At 29.3% G+C, this 21,934-nt stretch overlaps 2 protein-coding genes across 5 annotated transcripts; both read left to right on the top strand.

The window, feature by feature from the left end:
- The first annotated feature begins 4,962 nt into the window (after positions 1-4,962).
- LOC128667754 (uncharacterized) lies at positions 4,963-7,785 on the top strand. 2 transcript variants are annotated; one of them, XM_053739053.1, is made up of 8 exons: positions 4,963-5,881; positions 5,962-6,068; positions 6,146-6,275; positions 6,352-6,604; positions 6,964-7,048; positions 7,123-7,225; positions 7,305-7,395; positions 7,547-7,785. In XM_053739053.1, the coding sequence occupies exons 4-8, from the start codon at positions 6,572-6,574 to the stop codon at positions 7,646-7,648; spliced, it is 414 nt and encodes a 137-aa protein (XP_053595028.1). In that variant the 5' UTR covers positions 4,963-5,881; positions 5,962-6,068; positions 6,146-6,275; positions 6,352-6,571; the 3' UTR covers positions 7,649-7,785. The 2 variants fall into 2 exon arrangements, with proteins under 2 accessions (XP_053595028.1, XP_053595027.1); XM_053739052.1 differs by having other exon boundaries at positions 6,347-6,604.
- Positions 7,786-12,255: 4,470 nt separating this feature from the next.
- Positions 12,256-15,763, top strand: LOC103572943 (mpv17-like protein 2). Of its 3 annotated transcripts, XM_008551759.2 has the most exons (4): positions 12,352-12,471; positions 13,160-13,371; positions 13,468-13,839; positions 14,141-15,763. In XM_008551759.2, the coding sequence occupies exons 3-4, from the start codon at positions 13,681-13,683 to the stop codon at positions 14,546-14,548; spliced, it is 567 nt and encodes a 188-aa protein (XP_008549981.1). In that variant the 5' UTR covers positions 12,352-12,471; positions 13,160-13,371; positions 13,468-13,680; the 3' UTR covers positions 14,549-15,763. The 3 variants fall into 3 exon arrangements, with proteins under 3 accessions (XP_014300623.1, XP_008549981.1, XP_008549982.1); XM_014445137.2 differs by lacking the exon at positions 12,352-12,471 and adding an exon at positions 12,256-12,345 and having other exon boundaries at positions 13,160-13,839; XM_008551760.3 differs by lacking the exon at positions 12,352-12,471 and adding an exon at positions 12,717-13,077 and having other exon boundaries at positions 13,160-13,839.
- Positions 15,764-21,934: the final 6,171 nt, after the last annotated feature.

Here is a 21,934-nt window from a genome sequence, read left to right as displayed (position 1 = left end):
TCACACGATATAAAGATTGCTACCTATATACGTTTAATCTATAGACTATTCAACATAAATCTTTGCAGCGTTGCCACATTTATTATACTCATCAGTGTGATTGTATTAGTGTGCATCTGTATATTTAAAACTTAAATATTGGATACAGTCTCTCACAAAAATAAAATATTCTGGCATTGAGTATCTCTAATTTTTTGTAGTTGCGATTATGTTATACTTTTGACTACGAATGTCGCGAGTGAACTACCTCAACATTATATAAATGAAAGTTGGTACACGGAAAGAAAATTATGGAAACAGTTCCCATTATTTTCTGAATTTTTTTCCTATACCATCATAAGAATTACGACCATAAATTATAGGAGCAGTTCCTATAATTATAGGATCCATTCTCATTAATTATAGGAATGGTTTCTATTATAGTATGAGAACGATTCCCATAATATTACAAAAGTGGTTCCTATATCATTATGGGAATCGTTCCCATACTATTATGGGAATGATTCCCATAATTTTCTTTCCGTGTAGACAGTTTTAAAATTATAAATATTTGAGCCTTTCCAGATTTTTAATAGAAATCATTTCTTTTTTTTGCAGGTGAACAGCTACCAAATATTGGCAATATTGAGCATCTAAACCTCATTTTGCAGGATCCTTAAGAATCTGTCAATTATGTGTTATTTTGTATTCCATTTGATATTTATTTTTATTTAATAATGAATTTTAACAACCATTAATTCCTTGCAGTTTTATTTTTAGTTATTAAATTGGCTGTTAAAACAACTTACCTGTAAATTTCAAAATTTAATTTATAGAAAGTTTATGTTTTTTAAACAAATTTTTTCAATTAAAGAGATGAATATACTTTAATTCATAATTATAAACTTATAATAATTATAGAACTATTAAAATATCCGTACATTTAGTATTTTTATTGTGTAAACGTTGTTTATAAATTATTTTTTATATAATATTTGAATTATATCTCATTAAATTAATTAAAAACTGAGATAATTTTAGAATCTTCACTCAGCGCCATATGATAATGACCGACCTACAAACTTCTTTCTTACCGACGCCTGCTTCTTATTGGCTGAGCCATTGAGTACAGTTGTCATCAGGAGACACGGTAGCCCTGATAGCCAAGTTGGCGAGAAACTGACGAGAAACTTGCAGCCGCAACTGGAACCAAGTTGATCGCCAACAGTTGGTACCTCCAATAGTTGATGGACATTTTCTGAGAAAGTTGGTGGCAAAAGTTGTAAATCTAAAAAGTTGACTATCACTTTCTGAGAAAGTTGGTGGCAAAAGTTGCTTGCAAAAGTTGGTGATCATAAGTTGACGGTAAGTTTACTTTCAATTTCCTCAGAAACTTGCATTCCAGTTGCGGCTCCATACTGCCGCCAACTTTCTGAGAAAGTTGGCGGTAACTTGTAGCCAAAAGTTGCAAAAGCTGAAGTTGTCGATAACTTGTCGTCAAGTTGGTCGGAAACTAATGAATGACCAACTTTTTCTCGATCAACTCGTGTTATCAGGGAGTGTCTCGCGCCAAGTACACGCTTAATCACATGTATACGTGTGAAGTGTCATGGCGCGAGTCTACCGTGTATCTATACGGTAAACATAGTGGTTTTTAGCTCTCATTTTTAAAAACTTTTTTAAAATAATAAATTTTCAGAAAATTATTTCTCTATTCGAAAGATAATTGATTGTTCATCTTAAAATTATAAAACTTTATTTATTTTAGTTATGAGAACGAATTTAAATAATGAAATTAGGCCAGCATATACTATAGCACCCCCAATTTAGACACTTTTATATATTTTTTCATGCGTTGGGGGAACTGCCAGAGAATAAAAAGTTATAAGAAAAGCCACGATTGAGTAAAACATTGAAATTTTTTTATAATAATGATTTATTATTGCGCCACCAGCGGTGCTTCGGTCTGTATTTTTTAGTATAGTTTCATACGGAAATTTTTTATGAGCATAAATAAATACGTTTCATAATCATAAATAAATCCGTTTTGATATTTAAGATGAATTTTCTTTATTTGACGTCAGTGTTCATTATTATAATTTCAATCAATTTTCCCCGATTTTGTATAAATAATACAGAAAAAACTATACATCTTACTTTAGTTTTACTTGAAATTGTTGTGAGTTGCATGAGAATTGTCATAAGTAGAAGAAAAAACTTGACAGCTATTTAAATCAAACTAATGTCAATTTTTTACCAATTAGCTTAAATGAAATTAAATTGAAGAACTCCGAATAGCTACTTTAGATTGAAATTGACAGTAATTTGACATTGAAATTACTGAAAATTTGCTGCATGAATTTGCCGCCAATATAACAGCAAAAGTTACAAGTAAAATTTACGGTTAATTATTGCTCAATTTCGAGGTAACACTTTTTGTTACACATAAAAGTCGGTAATGTTCATTCTTACCATTTAAGAAGGTAATCAAATTTATACTTAAAAATGTCTATAACTTGAATATAAAAAAATAGTTTACAATTTTTCAAGTGAAATTAACAATAAATTGGAGTGAAAATTCACCTGGAAATTGACGAAAAATTTTTCTAGCAAGCTTTCGAAATGAATTTGCATTTTAGTTCAGGTAGTAAATTTACGTCAAATTGTATAGCAAGTTGTATATAAATTATCCTCGAAAACAGAATTGTCCGAAGTTGACGGACATTTGATGAAATTTCCCAGGAAAATTTTGCTAAACAAACTGTGGTATTAGGGTGTCTATTTAGAATATTTAAACTTCTTGATATTGCAATTATATTCGCTAGGACGTACCAAAAGCAGCTCTACTTACTTATCCGTACAATAATAATTATTCGTACAATAATATTAATCGAGTAATATTATAAAAAATCAATGCTAATTGTAAGGATATTCCCTAATTGTACAGTTTACTTAGCAAAATTTAAGTTGCGAAAGTTTCCTCGAAAATTTCGTCAAATGTCCGTCAACTTCGGGCTCTTCCGTTATTGACGAGAATTTGGATAAAACTTGCGATACAATTTGACGTAAACTTACTACCCGAATTCGAATCCAAATTTATTTTAAAAGTCGTATACAAAATACCGTCAAAAACGGAAAAGCACGAAGTTATCAGACATTTGACGAAAATTTCATGGGAACTTTTATTAGTGTTTTTTTCTAGTAATCAAAAAGTGACATCTAAATTAAGGAAAAATCAACCGCTAATTTTTTTTCCAAGTTTTAATATCAAATTGTCGGCCAATCCGGACAGCAAACTTTGATAATTTTAATTATCAAATTACTATCAATTTCAAGCTAAGGTGGCTTTTAGGGTTATTTCGTACATCCAACATTGTGGCGCTACCTGTCAATACCTTATTAGCAAAATTTGAAAATCGGGTTTTTAACGAATGGAAACATATAATTATTTTTAATCGGAAGATTAATTATCGCTATACAAAAAAAAATATTATTTTTATTGAAGACTACTAATGGCAAATCTAGTTTCTTAATTACATTTTTATTATAAATAAATTACTGTTTTCTTTGTTTTAACCGGCAATTATCGACAAATGATTTCCTAGTGATTTAAATGGAAAAATTAATAAAATATCGAAGTAGAGGGGTCAAATGGAAAAAATTAAAGGCTAATTTTTATTTTCTTTTTCATAATTAAGCAATTAACTCACAAACAACTTTGATAGACCGACATTGATCGACAAACGACCAAAAAACGATTGCAATCAGAATAAATCAGATCGGTTTACATTGAGTTGGTTTATAATGAGGAGTTAAGTAAGTGGAGCTGAGATATACAACTTCAGCCATAAGCGATTTCTGATAATCAAGTTGGAAGCGAGCTAGTGGCAACCAACTGCAGCAACTTGTTATCAAGTTGGCCGCAAAGATTCTTGGCATTTCCATAAGTTGACGGCAATTAGTCGCCTATTTTCTGAGAAAATGTGTGCTAACAGCTGGCATTACTTAATTGACAGGGTTGACAGAAAGTTGACTTCAATTTTCTCAGAAAGTTGGCGTCGGGTTGCGGCAGTCGATTATCGTCAACTTTCTAGGAATGTTGGTAACAACTTGTAGTCAATAATAACGTCGAAATTTTGAATTTCGTTCTGTTGTACATAAAGTTATATCCGCTAAACAGTATCAAAATTGGGCAACTTAGTGCTATATATATATGTATACACAGATATAAATGTAGATCAGTTGAAGTATGTTTACGTAGTAATTGCGTCAAAAATACGTATAATTATCTCTAATTAAGCAATTATTATTGACTAACAATAAATGATGCATCAGATAATTTTTAAAATTTTCAAAATATAATCCGTGATTAACTTTCTTAAGTTCTATCTAGCTACCCGCAATGTCTATTTAAAAATTACCTCTCTAATAAGGGATCTACAGTGTATATATACATAATTTAGTGCTATCTACAGATCAATTAAATTATCATTTTTATTTAGTAATTGCGTTGAAAATAAGTATAGATCTCTAATTAATACTTTATCATTGACAAACAATGAATTATGCGTTAAATAACACTAAAAATTGAAAAATATAATAACACTACAAAAAAAAAATAAATCCTACCAAAAACAGATTCTCTGTATAAAGTCGCGCCAAGTACAAAAAAAAAATTGTATAACAAAATTTCAATATACTTGGTGTGGGTTACTACATGTACTCAAGCAAAATTAATTTCTAATAAAATCAAATATGTTTTTTTTTCACTTTTATGTAAGCACACCAAGTACATTGAAATTTTGTTATACAATTTTTTTTTTTAATTTTATGAAAATGTTTGTTATGATTTTGCATCATACTAGGTACTTGGTATTTTTTCGATTTGACTTTTTTTTTGTAAAAAATAATTTTTTTTTTACTTTTAAAAAATTTTAAACGTGTACTTGGCGCGACTTTATACAGAGAATCTGTTTTTGGTAGGATTGAGTCAAGTCGTTCTTGAATAAAAAGAGAATTGAGTACAGTTTTAAAACAAAACTGGTGGTTCAAGAACTGATTTTGAGTACAGATGGCTCTCGAGTAAAAAAATCCTGAGTCAAGTTGTCACACTGCCTAAGCGCCACTTCACGAGTCGTCATGGAACCGAAAAGACAAAATCCGCATCGCCATCGATGGAAAAGGAACTAAATCCTCCTCGCCAAGTACGAAAAACAAATTGAATCCTCCTCGTCAATTCTGGAAAAAATATTTAACCTCTTGGTCATTTATGGACAGCGATTCGTATCTGCATCGCCATCTATGAAAGAGTAATTGAATCCTCCTCGTCACAAATAGACACGACAGTTCACGAATGAACATGTACAATCGCCATCATTAATGCCTGGAAAAGAAATTTGAAAGTTGCAACCACTCTGTATGTTGCCATAGTTAAGGCGAAAAATATCCGTTGGCGACAGTGGGAGCATAGAGGAGTGTGAACTTAGGCCAAGTGAAAGGAAATGTATTTAAAGTGGTTAATAGTTCAATGATATATGTAAACAAACATAAGGGTTAGTAAATAAATATTAATTTTTAATTGTTTATATAAAAAACAATGTTGTGATTGGTGAAGAACTGTTTATTAAAGTGTGTAGCTTTAATTAATGAATTAAAATAAATAAAATGTTATTAAAAGTAATAATTGTGATTTAAAAATTTCTGATCTGTAGCGTGCAGTGTTAAACGTGAAATATTAATTAAAAGTTGAATAAAATTAAGTGATTTCAATTAAAGAGTATATACAATCACAGACTTTAGGTTAAATGTGCATAAGTCTGAGGAAAAGTTCAATTGGAGCACTTGCTAGTACTCTAGCTAAGTATACTATTTACGGATACTACTGGTTATAAGATGTTATAAGGTAATGAATTTATTTATTAAAAATGTAAATAAGATGAATGAATAAAAAGTAAATTTTAATAAATATTATAAATTATACAGGTAGCTAGGACGAATTCTAGGACAAATTCACTAAGATGAAATTGAAGTTTTTGGTGGACTCTGGCTGAGGATACTATTTTTACAAAGACTGCTGGTTATAAAGTATTGTAAGTTAATAATTCCACTTACTAAAAATTAGATGAAATCAATTGAAAAAAAAAAAATCAACAATTATTTATAACAGTACTAGTTATGGTGATTATTATCTGGGCAAATCTGCTCGAGGCTGATTGGATGTTAAATTGGAGCATTACGTTGGATCCCGGCTGAGGACTTTCTCTTCATTGCGAGTACTGGCCATTAATTTATGGATGGTAATAATTTCATTGATTTAAAAATTCGCTAAAGTTAATGAACAATTAATATTAATAAATTTATTATTTAGTACAGGCTACTTAAAAAATTTCCCAATGAAATTTTCACGGATTTAATGAAGAATTTAATTGGAATACTCCAAAAGACTCTGGCTCAGGATTTTGTTCGATTTTCTCTGTTGGTAATCGTACATTTCTCCATTATGATTTCATTTTCCAATATATTAATTAAACAAATTCTGTGAATTCGTATTAAAAAAAAAACAAATATAAATCAATTCGTACCTTTAGTAACAATGAAGACTTTGTCCCTTGTTAATAAAAAAAAAGTACATCAAAAATAAATATACTTATTACTTACTAATGTTCAAAAATTTTATTATTCTATATATGTATATATTTTAATTTATATAATTAACGAAGCAATTATTCTAGAGAGATTATGAATTTTTTTTTAAATTTTTGTGTTTATATTTAACTGTATTTAACTGGAAATGAAGTCAATGTATAGATAATATAAGAATACAACAATATATATATATATATATATATATATATATATATATATATATATATATATATATATATATATATGCATTTCATTTAATTTTTTTATTATATATGTATAGCAATTATCTTGACAGTCATTTTTTATTTAAGAAGTAACAATTACGATCGAGAATTTCAGTTGTTTTTAGTGTTCACTTCATTTATTCATTCGTCACCGGTTACCATCGCATCATCACTTGCCACTATGATCTCTCCAAACAAATGTAAGTTTTGTATTATATAATTATTATTCTTACTCGTTTCTATGATTGATTAATTATTTTTCTTTTAATTACAGGGACTTTTAATGAAGAATATGCAATGGTTCGTTCTCGTCTCCTGGAACATGGGACGGATTATAAGTTTAATCGTTTACGAGACGATGACCTTGGCATATGGGAGTAAGTAGTATAGTATTAAAATTATATTTCAATTAATCTAAAGCTAATTAATTATAAAATAATTTTTTTTTTATTACAGAATTATTTCTCAAGATCCAATTCTCGTAAACGGAAAAAAAGATGCTACGATGTGCCGGGACCGGTTCTTCGACATCATTGATGATTTTTTGGTATGTTTAAGTATTTTTAATTTAAGGTTGTGCTATTTTAATTAAGTAACGATGTTTAGTTTTGGTTACTGTGTGAAACATAGGCATAAACATAATTTTTATAAATATATATATATATATATTATTAATTATTCTAATTTTTATGTTTCAGGTTTATTTTAACATGTCAGACAGGCAACGAATGTCGATGAACTTGCCTGCACATTACATGCTTTTTCAATATTATCTCACTCAATGTGATGCAGTTTTTTAGAAAAATTGGGCTGAGTAAAAATTAAAAGTGATCTCCAAAATGAAAATGAATAAAATTTTTTTGGATTCTTAACAAATTAATCATATTCGTCGTAATCTATTACATAATTTTTCCCAATATTATATGCTAAAATTCATTTCTATGTAAAAAAAAAAAAAAAAAAAAAAATTGATTAATAAAAATAAAAAAAAAAAAACAATGCGATCGAGTTTTAAAGTTTTTTGAAAAAGTAGGGTATCAAGATGTTCTCAACGTTGGAGTAGCACCGTTTCTAATTGTACTTTTGAGGATGGCTTTTATTTCACAAATAATCAAAGTTATAAAAACGGAAGCTGTTTATATTTCTTCACATAACACATTACACATAACCATTAAGTTTATATTATGTTAATAAAATTATATTTAATACAAAAATTAAAATTTTTAAATATTCAGTATTTTGTCGAATAACCATCATTCGCAATAACTTCCTCCAAACGTCTAGGCATGGATCTCACTGTCTTTAATAAGTCAGGAATTTTGTAGCTTACGTTATCCCAGACCCCACGAACAAATTCATTCAGCATCGCCTTAGTCCTGATTGGTTCCACAGGTTGCCAATTCCTTGTCATCATAGCTATAAGAAGTGTAAACAAAAAAAATTTATATATCTTACAAGTTCAAAAAGAAACAAAAAATTAGAATTATGTCAATAGATTATTTATTTTAAATGTGAAGATAAAGTTTTACCCCATACATTCTCGATTGGGTTAAGATCTGGTGACTTAGAAGGATGTGGTATGAGGATGAAGTCAGGATTGGCCATAAACCAATCCTGAGCAAGGCGTGAGGTATGGATCGGACTATTATTTTGCAGGAAATATATGAAAGGATGGTCTTCCTCCGGATAAATATCACGGACGGCTGGTTCCATACACTCACTCAGTAATTCAACATATTCTTCACCATTGAAATTTCCCGACAAAGGTTGCAAAGCTATTAATCCTCGTCCAGACAAGCAACCCCAATGGTTGGACGTAACTCGACCAGACCAATAATCCGGGAGCACATAAGCTGGATTGAACCTCTCGTTTCGTGGTCGCCAAACGCGCAATCTGTTATCTGCACTCGTTGAAAAAGACTGAAAATGTCAAAAATTATTTTTTTTAGTTTAACTTTGAAAGAAATTTGACAAAAATATATTAGTAAAAAAGCTCTTGCTCGTTTGTGAGGAATGATATACCAAAAACAAGTATTATAATATCATTTTATACCTTTTCATCTGTGAAAATGACATCTTCCCATTGTTCTGGCATCCAATTTCGATAATTTCTAGCATACTGCACGCGATTAATGCGATGGGCGTCTGTGAGCTCTGGCTTTTTAGCAGGACGAGCTGACATATTACCATACTTTTTAAAGCGACGATCGACTGATATTGGCGAAAGATTGGAGCCGCATAAATGAATGATTTGCTCGCATGATGAAAACGGGTTGTGTAATGACGTTTCCAGCAATAATAAATCTTCATCAACTGTAGTAAGTCGAGGACGATGATTCAATTTACGGTGGTCTAGCAATCCAGCTTCACCATGTTCTCGAAATTTCTTTTTCCATAAATAAACTGTCTTAATATTGCAATTGCATAATTCGGCAACAACATTTGCATGAACATTAGCCTGAAGTAAGCCGACGATTCGTCCCCTTGTGATCACTGATTTATTCGCAAAAATATCACCCATTACAGTCACTCAATGAACTGATTTAAAAGATGTAAAAATCAAAAACTTTTTTCAAAATATATTAATGAAACAAATAATAAAATTCTTGACAATGAGTAAGTGACAAGTCTCGGATAAACACAAGAGTATCACGATAGATATCTCAATAATAAATAATTTCAACAAGAACAATAGACGATAGTGCATGGAAATAACAAATGAATAAGAAAGAGTTAAAAATACAATAATTATGCAGAATAGAGATGGTAATTTATCTCAAGCTTTTATTAAGGAAGTTAAAAATACACGAACAAGAATATTTATTTTTATGTACTTTTTTTCTTATTCACAAGAAACTACGTCCTCATTGTTACTATAGTTACAAACCAATTAATATTTTTTTTTTTAAATATGAATTCACAGAATTTGTTTTATTAATATATTAGAAAGTGGCATCATAATGAAGAAATGTTCGATGACCAACAGAGAAAATCAAATGAAATCCTGCTCTCTTAAAATGAATCTGTAAAAAGTTCTGCAAATCAGTGAATACTTGATTAAATCAGTAATATACTTGGGACTATTCATGCAGTGAATATTCACTGATTGGACTGCTTTTCACTGATTTATTTTAAGAGAGTGAGCCAGAGTCTTTTGGAGTATTCCAATTAAGTTCTTCATTAAATCCGTGAAAATTTCATTGGGAAATTTTTTAAGTAGCCTGTACTAAATAATAAATTTATTAATATTAATTGTTCATTAACTTTAGCGAATTTTTAAATCAATGAAATTATTACCATCCATAAATTAATGGCCAGTACTCGCAATGAAGAGAAAGTCCTCAGCCGGGATCCAACGTAATGCTCCAATTTAACATCCAATCAGCCTCGAGCAGATTTGCCCAGATAATAATCACCATAACTAGTACTGTTATAAATAATTGTTGATTTTTTTTTTTTCAATTGATTTCATCTAATTTTTAGTAAGTGGAATTATTAACTTACAATACTTTATAACCAGCAGTCTTTGTAAAAATAGTATCCTCAGCCAGAGTCCACCAAAAACTTCAATTTCATCTTAGTGAATTTGTCCTAGAATTCGTCCTAGCTACCTGTATAATTTATAATATTTATTAAAATTTACTTTTTATTTATTCATCTTATTTACATTTTTAATAAATAAATTCATTACCTTATAACATCTTATAACCAGTAGTATCCGTAAATAGTATACTTAGCTAGAGTACTAGCAAGTGCTCCAATTGAACTTTTCCTCAGACTTATGCACATTTAACCTAAAGTCTGTGATTGTATATACTCTTTAATTGAAATCACTTAATTTTATTCAACTTTTAATTAATATTTCACGTTTAACACTGCACGCTACAGATCAGAAATTTTTAAATCACAATTATTACTTTTAATAACATTTTATTTATTTTAATTCATTAATTAAAGCTACACACTTTAATAAACAGTTCTTCACCAATCACAACATTGTTTTTTATATAAACAATTAAAAATTAATATTTATTTACTAACCCTTATGTTTGTTTACATATGTCATTGAACTATTAACCACTTTAAATACATTTCCTTTCACTTGGCCTAAGTTCACACTCCTCTATGCTCCCACTTGTTATGTCCTCAACAGCCTCAGGTGCCTCCACCTGTTAATTAATTAGTAAACTTGAGATATATAAGAAGCGCGCATTTAAATTCCATTTGAAATAATATATTAATATCCTACAACACTTATTGCGTCTTAACAATGTGAAGTAAATAAATTAAATCACAAATCGTCGTGGCACATACTCATTAAATTATATATTTTTATTATAAGAAAGTTAAATAAATAGATGGATAAACTTTATTTTATATTTAGAGAAACATAAATACAGTTTGAGTGGTCTTGGAACGTTTTCTGTCACCTGATACTTAAAACCTAAACAAAACACACGCATAAAAATCATGAATAGGCCCTTGTTCTAAAGTTAACAGTAAATATGGTTATAAACAAATACATACTCTATAAGCAAACAAGAAAAGGAAATATATAATAAATAAATCTTATTTATAAATGAAAACCATATCACAGGAACTTAACTATTATTGTTAATATATATACTTTTATATTAAATAAAGAGTGATTCATATAATAAATGAATTAATAGAAATATTGAAATATAGCATTAGAATAATTATAATGATGTTTCACGATAAATGATAATGTCAATTGTAACGAATAACTAAATATAGAATAATTATAGAACACACCTCTGATAGTCTAGAATATTTAACCGAATGATTGTATCCAAGTACGGGAAAATAGAATATAAATAATATAAGTAATAAGAAGATATAGAATGGATAAAGTAAAGAACGTAAATGTATAAGCTTATATCTCCAATTCGTATTAGTAGAAAGTATGAATGTATAAGTATAATATTTAGTAAAGAACATAGATATATAAGTATTTATACATATAAGCATGAGTGTGAACATGAGAGTAGTGGGGAGAAGTTGGAGAGTGGAGGTCCGAGATCTCTCTGCCGTCTGATGTAACTTGACTTCTCTCCGAGAACTCTTTACGAATACAACTGTTATTACTGATCAAGTTTTATCCATATTTTATAATAAAATTCAGTCTTCAGATAAAAGTTATTTTATCAATTACATCTATCCTTAATCATAGTTTAATTATTTCATTAAATAACAATCATAATCATCATCATCTTAGTAAACAATAAATTTATCTACTGTTTTCAAATTCAAAATTGGCCCCGCGTGACAACGAACTGCCCACTGTCCAGGAGGTGGCGTCAGCTCCGATCCTAGTAACCTCCCAGGACATAACACACTGTCGCCAACGGATATTTTTCGCCTTAACTATGGCAACATACAGAGTGGTTGCAACTTTCAAATTTCTTTTCCAGGCATTAATGATGGCGATTGTACCCAAAATGAAAGAAAAAAATATGTCGGCTAGAGGGTAGAGGTAAGGAGGACTATCTCTGTTGTGGAGAGTAGAGGTACCTCTACCCTCCATAGCACTGCCGAAGCAACTGCTTTTATTAAATATTATTATTATTGATAATAGTATTTATTGAGATAAAACTAATAGGTATTAAAATTAAATAATTATAATAATAAAATTTCTATAAATTATATTGACTAGTACTAGAATAGTTATAAATTAGACTGTCATCAGTTTCTTGCAGTTGTTACCGCAATCTCTAACATACCACGCTTATTTACGTTTTAAATTCGCAAATGTAACCTCAACATGAATTTTCAACTGTGTTCGCGTTAATATTTTTAAAAGATATGTTTATTATTATTATTATTATTATTATTATTATTATTATTATTATTAGTATTGCAATTGAACATATTTTATTTGAATTACATTGAAAAATAAATATATTGAATATCAAAAATAAACTTAGTAGGTCCCAAATCAGTAGGATATAATTAACGCATACCTGTTAAAAATGAATTCATAACCTATAAATATTACTTTGTAAAATACTTATTCAATATAGTTGACTAGGAATATTATTTTATACATTACATATATAGACTTTAGATTCATTTTATTCGTATATTTAATAAATTGGTCTCAGTAAATAATTCAAATGTACCGCGCACAATAAAGCCACCATTTTTCTCTAGTGAACAAAAGAAAAAAAAACTAATCAAGAGTGATTAAAAACTAACTTAAGAAACCGTGTGATTAATCATTAAGAAACTATTTTATTATACGCTTTAGGTATTGAATTATCTAATGTAATATTTTTTTTTTTTTGTAGATCAAGTTCGTGAAATTTTCACTTATAGTCGATACAATCATAGGCAACCAAAAGAGCTCATCTATTATTATACGATTCTAATTAATTAAATTCCTTAAGTGACGTGGGAAAATAATCTGATTTTTTTTTCACAAGTACATCAAAATATAATCTTTTAAATAAAAATTAAAAAAGTGAGGCTCAAGGTGGAGAGTTGTAGATGCTAAACTACCGTAAGTCATTTATGAAAAATAGAACTCAGTTAAGTAATCGAGTTAAGAATCGACTGCATCTCTAAATTATGATGAACGAACTCTCAATGTTACCAGGTGTGATTTTTTAGACGTGAAATTTTCATTATGCAAGGAAGGTTATACTATATCTTGATGTTGCTACCCGTGAAATATATTCCTGACCTCTAACCTCAGATAATAGATACGTAATAATAAAAATTAAAATGATCACAACTCATACTTCTTGATAACTCCTTTTTTTTTAAATTGATGTAATTTTTGAAAGATCAACTTTCACGATTGAAAATAATGAGTGTATCTAAAGGATTACGATTGTTTGCCCTTCGAATGAGTTCTGTTAAAGAGCAATTATTTTCTCCAAAACATCTAGTATACACAAATGTCGGTATTTCTATGTCACTCTCTGCTGTAGGAGATGTTTTAGAGCAACATTACGAAATTTTAAAGGTATGTACGAAATACTAAAATAAGACTACATATTTATGGCATTAGTAATTTCCTTGATTAAGAAAAATGATTTGATCCATGTTAACCCGTCAGCACTTTCGTTATGAGCATTTTGCTTACAGAACACTATTCAAATTATAGAATGTCGTTTTAGTACAAGCGAGACACTAAAAAACAGGAGTACTGAAGGGTTAAGTGTATATCTATATATTACCCAATTCAAACTGGTTTAAATTATTTTGAATCATTTCAAATCATTTTTCTTAATCAGGGTTATAGATCAATTGATGTTTCATTGCAGAATGAATGGAGTGGTTGGTGCCCAAAACGAACTGCTCATATGACAATATCTGGAATGTCCGTTGGACTTTTCTGTCATTATTGGTATAAAATTTTGGACGCAAAGCTCCCCGGAAAAACTGTTAAGATTGTTTTGAAAAAAGTGGCCGTAGATCAACTTATTTGTTCTCCAATTTATATAGGAATATTTTTTCTCACATTAGCTTTTTTAGAACAAAGAAACTGGTCGGAGTTGAAAATTGAAGTTACAAATAAAGCTCACAAATTATACATAGCTGAATGGATCGTTTGGCCACCTGCTCAAATTATCAATTTTTATTTTTTACCTTCAAGATTTAGAGTTCTTTATGATAGTACTATTTCTTTGGGTTATGATATTTACACCAGTCAAGTTAAACATAAACATTAGGGATTGTATATTGTTCGTATAAATGATTTAGATAAATTGACATAAAAATTAAATTTTCAAAAAATATTTAATGATACAGAAACGATAATCATGCTGGCGAGATAACACAGACTTAAAAATAAACACATTGAAATTCATAAATTGAGTACATTCAAATTTTTTTCGTAACATAGCATGTTCTGGGTAAATACGATGTATACCACTGCGGCAATGCAATACCAACAAAAGTGTAGTGGAACCACTGAGTTGGATGCTTATACAAAATTTGAAAATTCACATATACATTATCATCTTTAAAGCCTGGAGCGAAAAATTATTCTTTTTCAACCGTGGGTACCACAACGTGTGCCTAACAGAGGTTACACGAAACGCAAAATCGCATCAAAAGTAATAGCATGTAGCGACACGTATAAATAAACGAACGACAGATAAAAGTTACGTTCGAAGTATGGAGGGTAGAGGTACCTCTACCCTCCATAGGTACGGCCGAGCCTTAAGTTATTGCCGTATTCTGAAGCCAACTTAAAGGGGAGTATTATTCAGCTAAGCTTGCCAGAAACTTTCTCGTTAAGTAAGCCGAAAATGTTTCACTGCAGAACTTGCTGAGTAAGGTGTGGCTATCAGGAAGGCTGCCATCAACTTCTGGAAATGCCAAATTTTTGCGGCCAACTTGGTGACAAGTTGCTGCAGTAGGTTGCCGCTAACTTGCTGCCAGCTTTGCTATGTACTGGGTTACCAAAATCGGAGCTGACGCCACCTCCTGGACAGTAGGCAGTTCGTTGTCACGCGGGACCAATTTTGAATTTGAAATCAATAAATTAATTTATTGATGGCGATGGTGGTGATGATTATCATGATTAGTATAATTGTTATGATAACTATTTGATGAAATAACGGGTAAGGGTTAATATAATTGATGAAATAACTTTTACCTGAAGACTGAGTTTTATTATTAAGTATTTATAAGATTTGAACGGTAACAACAGTTGTGCTAGCTGCAAGTCTACGTTCTTTACTTATCCATTCTACGACCCACACGAAAAAAAATATATCCCGGCAAAATAGTATTTATCCGGCTTATATCTTTAGTATTGTCGTACATATGCTATTTTGGCGACAGATGTTACCGGATATATCTTTTTCCGTGTGAGGAGTTTACTTACTGCTTGTATTTTATAATTCTCTGAATACAATATAATGATTGATTCATCTATTGATTTCGACTTTTTTATAATCTCAACATATAATTTAATAACTATGTGTTACAAGGATTTATTATTTAGAATATCAACTAATTATTAATAAGGTACTATAAATCAATTCAATATAAATACGATATAAATGTTGTAAAATCTTAATATGTAAATTTCAAATAGGAAGTTAAATGCGCGCCTATTGATGGGTTGCAAGTTCCGTAATGAATTAATAGGTGGAGGCACCTGAAGCCATTGACGACAACAGCTTCCCTGATAGCAATCTTAACCGTAAATTAACTTCAAGCTACTGCCGATTCTGAAGCCAACTTAAAGGAAAGAGTTAGAGAGCAAGCAGCAGTTACCTTTAAGTTGACAGTAAATTGTCTGTTAACTTGAATTCAATTTGACTACGAGTGTTACTGGTCAGAGAATGACGTTAAGCTGATTGAAAGTTTCACTTCAAATTGACGGCAAGTTTTTCTGCCAAATTACATTCAGATGACGGCAGTTGATTTGCATCAACTTACACGCAATTATTATCCAGTTAAGGCAGAAACTTGTCGTTAAGTTAGCCGAAAGTGGTTCACTGCAGAACTTGCTGAGCAATTATATTTAGAGTGTGGCTATCAGGGTTGGCTATAGGGATTTAATTCAAAACAACAGTTTCTCCGAAACTTACTCAAAACTTGCAGGAATGTTGGCGTCAAGTTTCACCTGCAAGTTACTGGTAAGTTGCGGACGAAACGGTTATCAGGTGCCTCCACCTGTTATAATTAATAATTATTATTATTGAAACGGAAGCGGGCCATTTGAAAATCCTTTTTTGAAGGTAGAAAAAGAAGCATTTTTTTTTTTTATAATTCATGCTGTTAAATTATGTTTTTTAACTAGTAATAATCGAAAATTAAGATTGCTTTTCACTTATTTGATTTTAATATAAGAATAATTAATTTAAGATGCTGAATATTTATGCAAGCTATCTATTTCTATATTAGATTAACTAGGCTATTTATTGAACATAAAGCTGTGTATTTCATTAACTAATGACAAAAAGTAAAATAGATTATAATTTAAGTGTATAATTAATAATTTCAGTCATAAAAGTTAATTTTTTAATTTAGCTGATTCTTTCATTTTGACGATAAAATAATTGTTTCAGTATATGCATGATATGATTTTTTAATTCTTTATGAATATTTAACAATAAAAAAAACTTAAAGATACTCACTTTTAGATTTTCTTTTTCTATTATTATTTTTTTTTTTTAGTTTTTTACAATAAATTTTTAGAAATATGAGAAATTTTTTTATTTTCAGGTTAACTCAGTGAAACAAGTTTATGAAAATTTTGATAATTATTCACAAGCTACTAATTGATAATCAAAAATTGTGATCTAAATGTGTAAAAAAGATTCTCTATTAGATGTTAAATGTAATCGCAAATGTCATGAAAAAATTGTATTGATGATTATCAGTTTCAAATTTTAGGTTAGCAAAACGAATTATCTTTACTTGAATTTTAATAAAATGAAATAGAATATTAATTAATATTTAATATTGTGATTTGAATTTGCAAAAGCCGAGACCCTTGAAACAATAAATTATCTACCTGCTAGTGTCATAAAAAAATTCTGTTGACTGTCAGTGATAAAAAAGAAATGTAAAGAGTAATAGATTGTTGCAATTCATGCTATAATATCAATGAAATATTTTTAAAAAGTAGGCATTAAACAGTGGCCATCGAATGATATTTTTAATTGTTTTTTTGACAATAAATATTTCTAAAAATATGATGAGAAACTTTTAAAATTTTATGTTATTCAAGTCGACTGTATTCAGAGAAATTTTCGTAAAAATCAATATGTAATGAATTTAGAGTTAAAAATTGTGATTTTAATGTGTAAGAAGCTAGTATCCTTAATGAAATGATTAATTTAATTATAAGTGCTATTGAAAAAAATTATGTTGTCATTGTAAAATTTTAGGATATCCAAAAGATTTTGTTTATAAGAATTAACAAGTTTCTACTTAACAATCAAAAATTATGATTAAAATTTGAAAGAACCAAATTTCTTATTAATAATTAATTTAAATGTAAGTGATAAAAAAAATGTATCTTGATTGTCAGTGATAAAAGAAAATAAATCTAGACATATTGTCTATATTATAGTGTTGTTATTTTTTTTTTAATTGTCCTATTATAAAAATATAAATTAGATATCAAGAATGAGTGTGAATGTAACAGACATCAGACAAATTTACAATTATAAATGAGTAGAGCAAATAATTAAAAAACGAATATTTATAAAAAATGCACTTATTAATTTTAAAACTTTTTAATCGTGCATTTTTAAAAACTTTTATTTTATTAAATTGTAATAAAGTTACATTGTAATTGTTTTAGGAAATTGTAATAAAAATCAATAAATTACTACTAATTAAAAATAGTGATTTAAATGGGTAAAAGCTGAGACCCTCAATAAACTGATTAATTTAATTGTAAAACATCATCAAGAAATGAAATTGATTTTCAGTGATGATAGAAAAATTAAAATATATTATATTGTTGCGATTTTTGAATTAGTTAATTAAAAAAAAAAACAGAGGTAAAAGCAGTGTCTGCCAAACAAGTTTTGAGAATGTTTCGTTTATAAAAATAAAACGAGAAATTAAAAATTTTAAGTTATTCAAATGGATTTTCGTCATAGAAATTTTTATCAAAATCAACAAATGAATCATTTTTTCATTGTTACAGTGAAAAATTGTGAAGTAAATATGTAAACCCCAAGATTATCAGTTAAATGCTTAATTTAATAGTAAGTAACATAAAAAAATTGTATTGATTGTCAGTGATAAAAGAAAAAAGTGAAGAAAATTATATTATTGCTATTCTTAAATTAAATTTAAATAAAAAAACTGAAAACTGCCTGATTCTGCGGGCCAGTCTCAAAACTTTTCGCTATTTACAAGCTTCTTGATTTCTAAAATACTCTTGTTAACACATTTTCGAGCACTCCGAACTCGAAAAAGGGAATGTCGCACCTTCTGTTGCGAATATTCACGTAATAAAAAGTTTAAGAAAATGTCGATAACAGTGATTTTTCGATACATTTGTTGATAATATTATTTAAAGTAATGACCCTGATTAAACAAAACGATTTGTAACGATTAGAAATTAAATCATCATTAATCGTCATAATCGTCATGGGTTTTCAGATTTAATCGTCCCAAATCATCAAAAGACGATTTATTATTTCACGATTAATGACGATTAAAATTTCAAATCGTTATGAATCGTCTTTAATCTTCATTCGAAAACTTAATCGTTTTTAATCATCCATTGACAATTTATGACGATTTAAAACGATTAAAACAGTTTTAATCGTCACAAATCGTTTTGTTTAATCAGGGGAACTAATTACAACATATTCAAAAACAATCAAAAGAATCAATAAACTTGAAGTGCTAGTATAATTTTTAAAATATATGATACATAAAATTATGAGTTTCAAAAAAAAAGAGAAGCTATAGGCTTCGGTCCGATTTTATAAAATTGAATTTCTAACAGATCTCGACGTCTTGAGGTTATAGGAAGCTGTTTTGACTAATTTCACGATGATGTCCGTGTGTATGCACGTGTTCATAGAAATTCTGTAACTTTTGAAATTATTAATTCCCTACGATTTGTGAAAAATTGAGCACTATCGGTACAGTACATTTAGAGAATTGTCAAAACGTCCATATCCATTGGAAATTTAATTTTCAAAAACCGGACTGAAACCAATAATAATATACATTACTCTTTATGTACCTGAAAATCGAAACGATTTTCGAGCAAGAAAAAAGAAAAAGATGTTTGTAATTTAACTGCTTCAAGGTAACTTAGGGGTAATCGGGATGGCTGTAATTTCTGCCTGACGTACTAGGACTTATCCGAAAAATTTCAAAAATCTAGATCACCCTGCTTAAAAATTGATAGATTCTTATAGCTGTATGTATAGGGCCCTATACTTAACTATATCACTTCTCATAGAACTCATTTATTCTGATAAAATCCCTATGGGAATTTCATAGAATCCATTGGAAATTTTCTAAACAGGGCATCCAGTAGATTTCTTATTCTTCATTTTTAACTTTCCGCTAAGAAAATCGACGATTTTCAAAAATTTCAGGAGTTATTGCTTTCACCCCGATTTTTGAAAATCGAGTTTTCATCAGATGTCGACGTTTTGAGATCCTAGGAAGCTATTCTGACTATTTTCAGAATGATGTGTGTGTGTGTGTGTGTGTGTGTGTGTATGTAAACTCTTTGTAACTTTTTAACTAATGAATCGATTTGGATGGTTGAGGTGGCAATCGAAAGAGCTAGTTGGCCATCAACTTTCCTAAAAATTTTAGATTATTTGATCGAATAGACTCGAAAATATTTGCGAATTACGAAAAAAAAAAAAATTTTTTTTTTAGTTTTTTATTGATTTCTCAATAACGCCTCATACGATCGACTTCAAAATCTAATCAGCTCTAGTACTCAATAAAACGCGTCGATTGCCACCTCAAACATCAAAATCGGATAATTCGTTCGAGAGTTATCGCGGGAGAAAGAAATGGTGAAAAACGGTTTTTTCTAAATATTTTCGAAACGACTGACGCGATCGATTTCAAATTTTAATCAGCTCTAGAATTCAATAAAACGCGCCGATTGCCATGTCAACTATCAAAATCGATTGATTAGTTCAAAAGATATCGGCGTTGAAAAGTTAAAAAAATAACATTTTATGTTATTTTTTCCGGATAAATCATAATATAACGTACTAAAATGTGCCTGATATCATACCAACTCATCTTTTTTATGGTTTCTTTTGATCATATAATGTCATCGAACTTGGTTTTTAGTTTAAATCATATTATCAACAAAAAAATCGATAAAACGTAGTTTTTAATATTTTTATCGGATATTTCATATTTTATTGTTTCTTACATGAGTCAAAACTTATTTAAATCTTGATTTTGATCCCTGACATTGATTTCTGCCTCAATACACTTAATTTACTGAACATAATCAGGAACTAAATTTTAAAAACCGCTTCATTGATGATTTTCGATTCTTAAATTTTCAAACTTCAGCATAACAGGTAACTTGTTAGAGCTTGAAAAGATCGTAAAAAAACAATTGCATGTGATAGCATTTTCGAGCTCGAAGAGCTCGAAAATATATCTACACTAATGTTTTCGAGCTCTTTGAGGTCGAAAACAGCGGAAAATTTCGGGGCTGGCCCGCAGGGTCAACCGACAGACCGATTTTTTTTTTTGGATGACACAACCTAATTTTCGTATGGGACCGAAAAAAAATCGGTCTATCGGTTGACCCTGCGGGCCAGCCCCAAAACTTTCCGCTCATTTCGAGCTCTTCGAGCTCGAAAATACTTTTGTATGCCGTTGTTTTCGAAAAAAAACGTTTTTTACCATTTCTTTCTCCCACGATATTTCATTGACAAATGATTTGATTTTCATGTTTGAAGTAGCAATCGACCGGTTTTGATAACGTTTGAAGCTGATCAGATTTTGAAATCGTTTAGTTTAGTTATTTTAAAGATATTTGCAAAAAACCGTTTTTTACCATTTCTTTTTTCCAAGATACTTCTTAGAAAAATAACCCAATTTTTATGGTTGAGGTAGCAATCAACGCATTTTAATAAACTCTAAAGCTGATCAGATTTTTGAATTGTTTAGTTCAGATGTTGCAAATATATTCGCAAAAAAACCATTTTTGGGGCTGGCCCGCAGGGTCAACCGATGCCCAGATTTTTTTTTTACTTTTCGTTTCGCGAAAAACGTTTCGATCTTTAGGTACATTAATCTTTTACGTTTTAAATTTTCATAGCAAGAAGTTAAAAAAAAAAATCTTAATCCAAGTTATCCAAGAAATTGCAATAAGAGATATGAAAAAATTGTGTTAAGTGTCAGTGATAGAAAAAAATTTAAATAAACAATATTTTATATTTGTTATTTCTCATTTAATTATAACTATATAACAGAAAAATAACGGATTCATTAATCAATGATTATCAAATAATTTTTGATTAAATTCAATATGACATTAACTTTGAAAAGAAATAGTTAATTTACTTATTATTTGATGATTATTCATCAATGTGTAACTAATGTTATCGCAAAGAATAAAAATAAATGAT

This window comes from Microplitis demolitor, chromosome 5 (assembly GCF_026212275.2).
Source record: "Microplitis demolitor isolate Queensland-Clemson2020A chromosome 5, iyMicDemo2.1a, whole genome shotgun sequence".
Classification (NCBI taxonomy): Eukaryota; Metazoa; Arthropoda; class Insecta; order Hymenoptera; family Braconidae; genus Microplitis; species Microplitis demolitor.
The sequence above is the reverse complement of the archived record's forward strand: the minus strand, read 5'-3'. Positions and strand labels throughout refer to the sequence as shown.

Excerpts from the sequence above, each read along its gene's own strand:
- LOC128667754 (XM_053739053.1), top strand. The coding sequence starts at position 6,572 with ATGAAGACTTTGTCCCTTGTTAATAAAAAAAAA. Across the intron at positions 6,605-6,963 it reads CCCTTGTTAATAAAAAAAAA|TTGTTTTTAGTGTTCACTTC; the intron begins GTACATCAAAAA and ends CGAGAATTTCAG. Across the intron at positions 7,226-7,304 it reads GATGACCTTGGCATATGGGA|AATTATTTCTCAAGATCCAA; the intron begins GTAAGTAGTATA and ends TTTTTATTACAG.
- LOC103572943 (XM_014445137.2), top strand. The coding sequence starts at position 13,681 with ATGAGTGTATCTAAAGGATTACGATTGTTTGCCCTTCGAATGAGTTCT. Across the intron at positions 13,840-14,140 it reads AACATTACGAAATTTTAAAG|AATGAATGGAGTGGTTGGTG; the intron begins GTATGTACGAAA and ends GTTTCATTGCAG.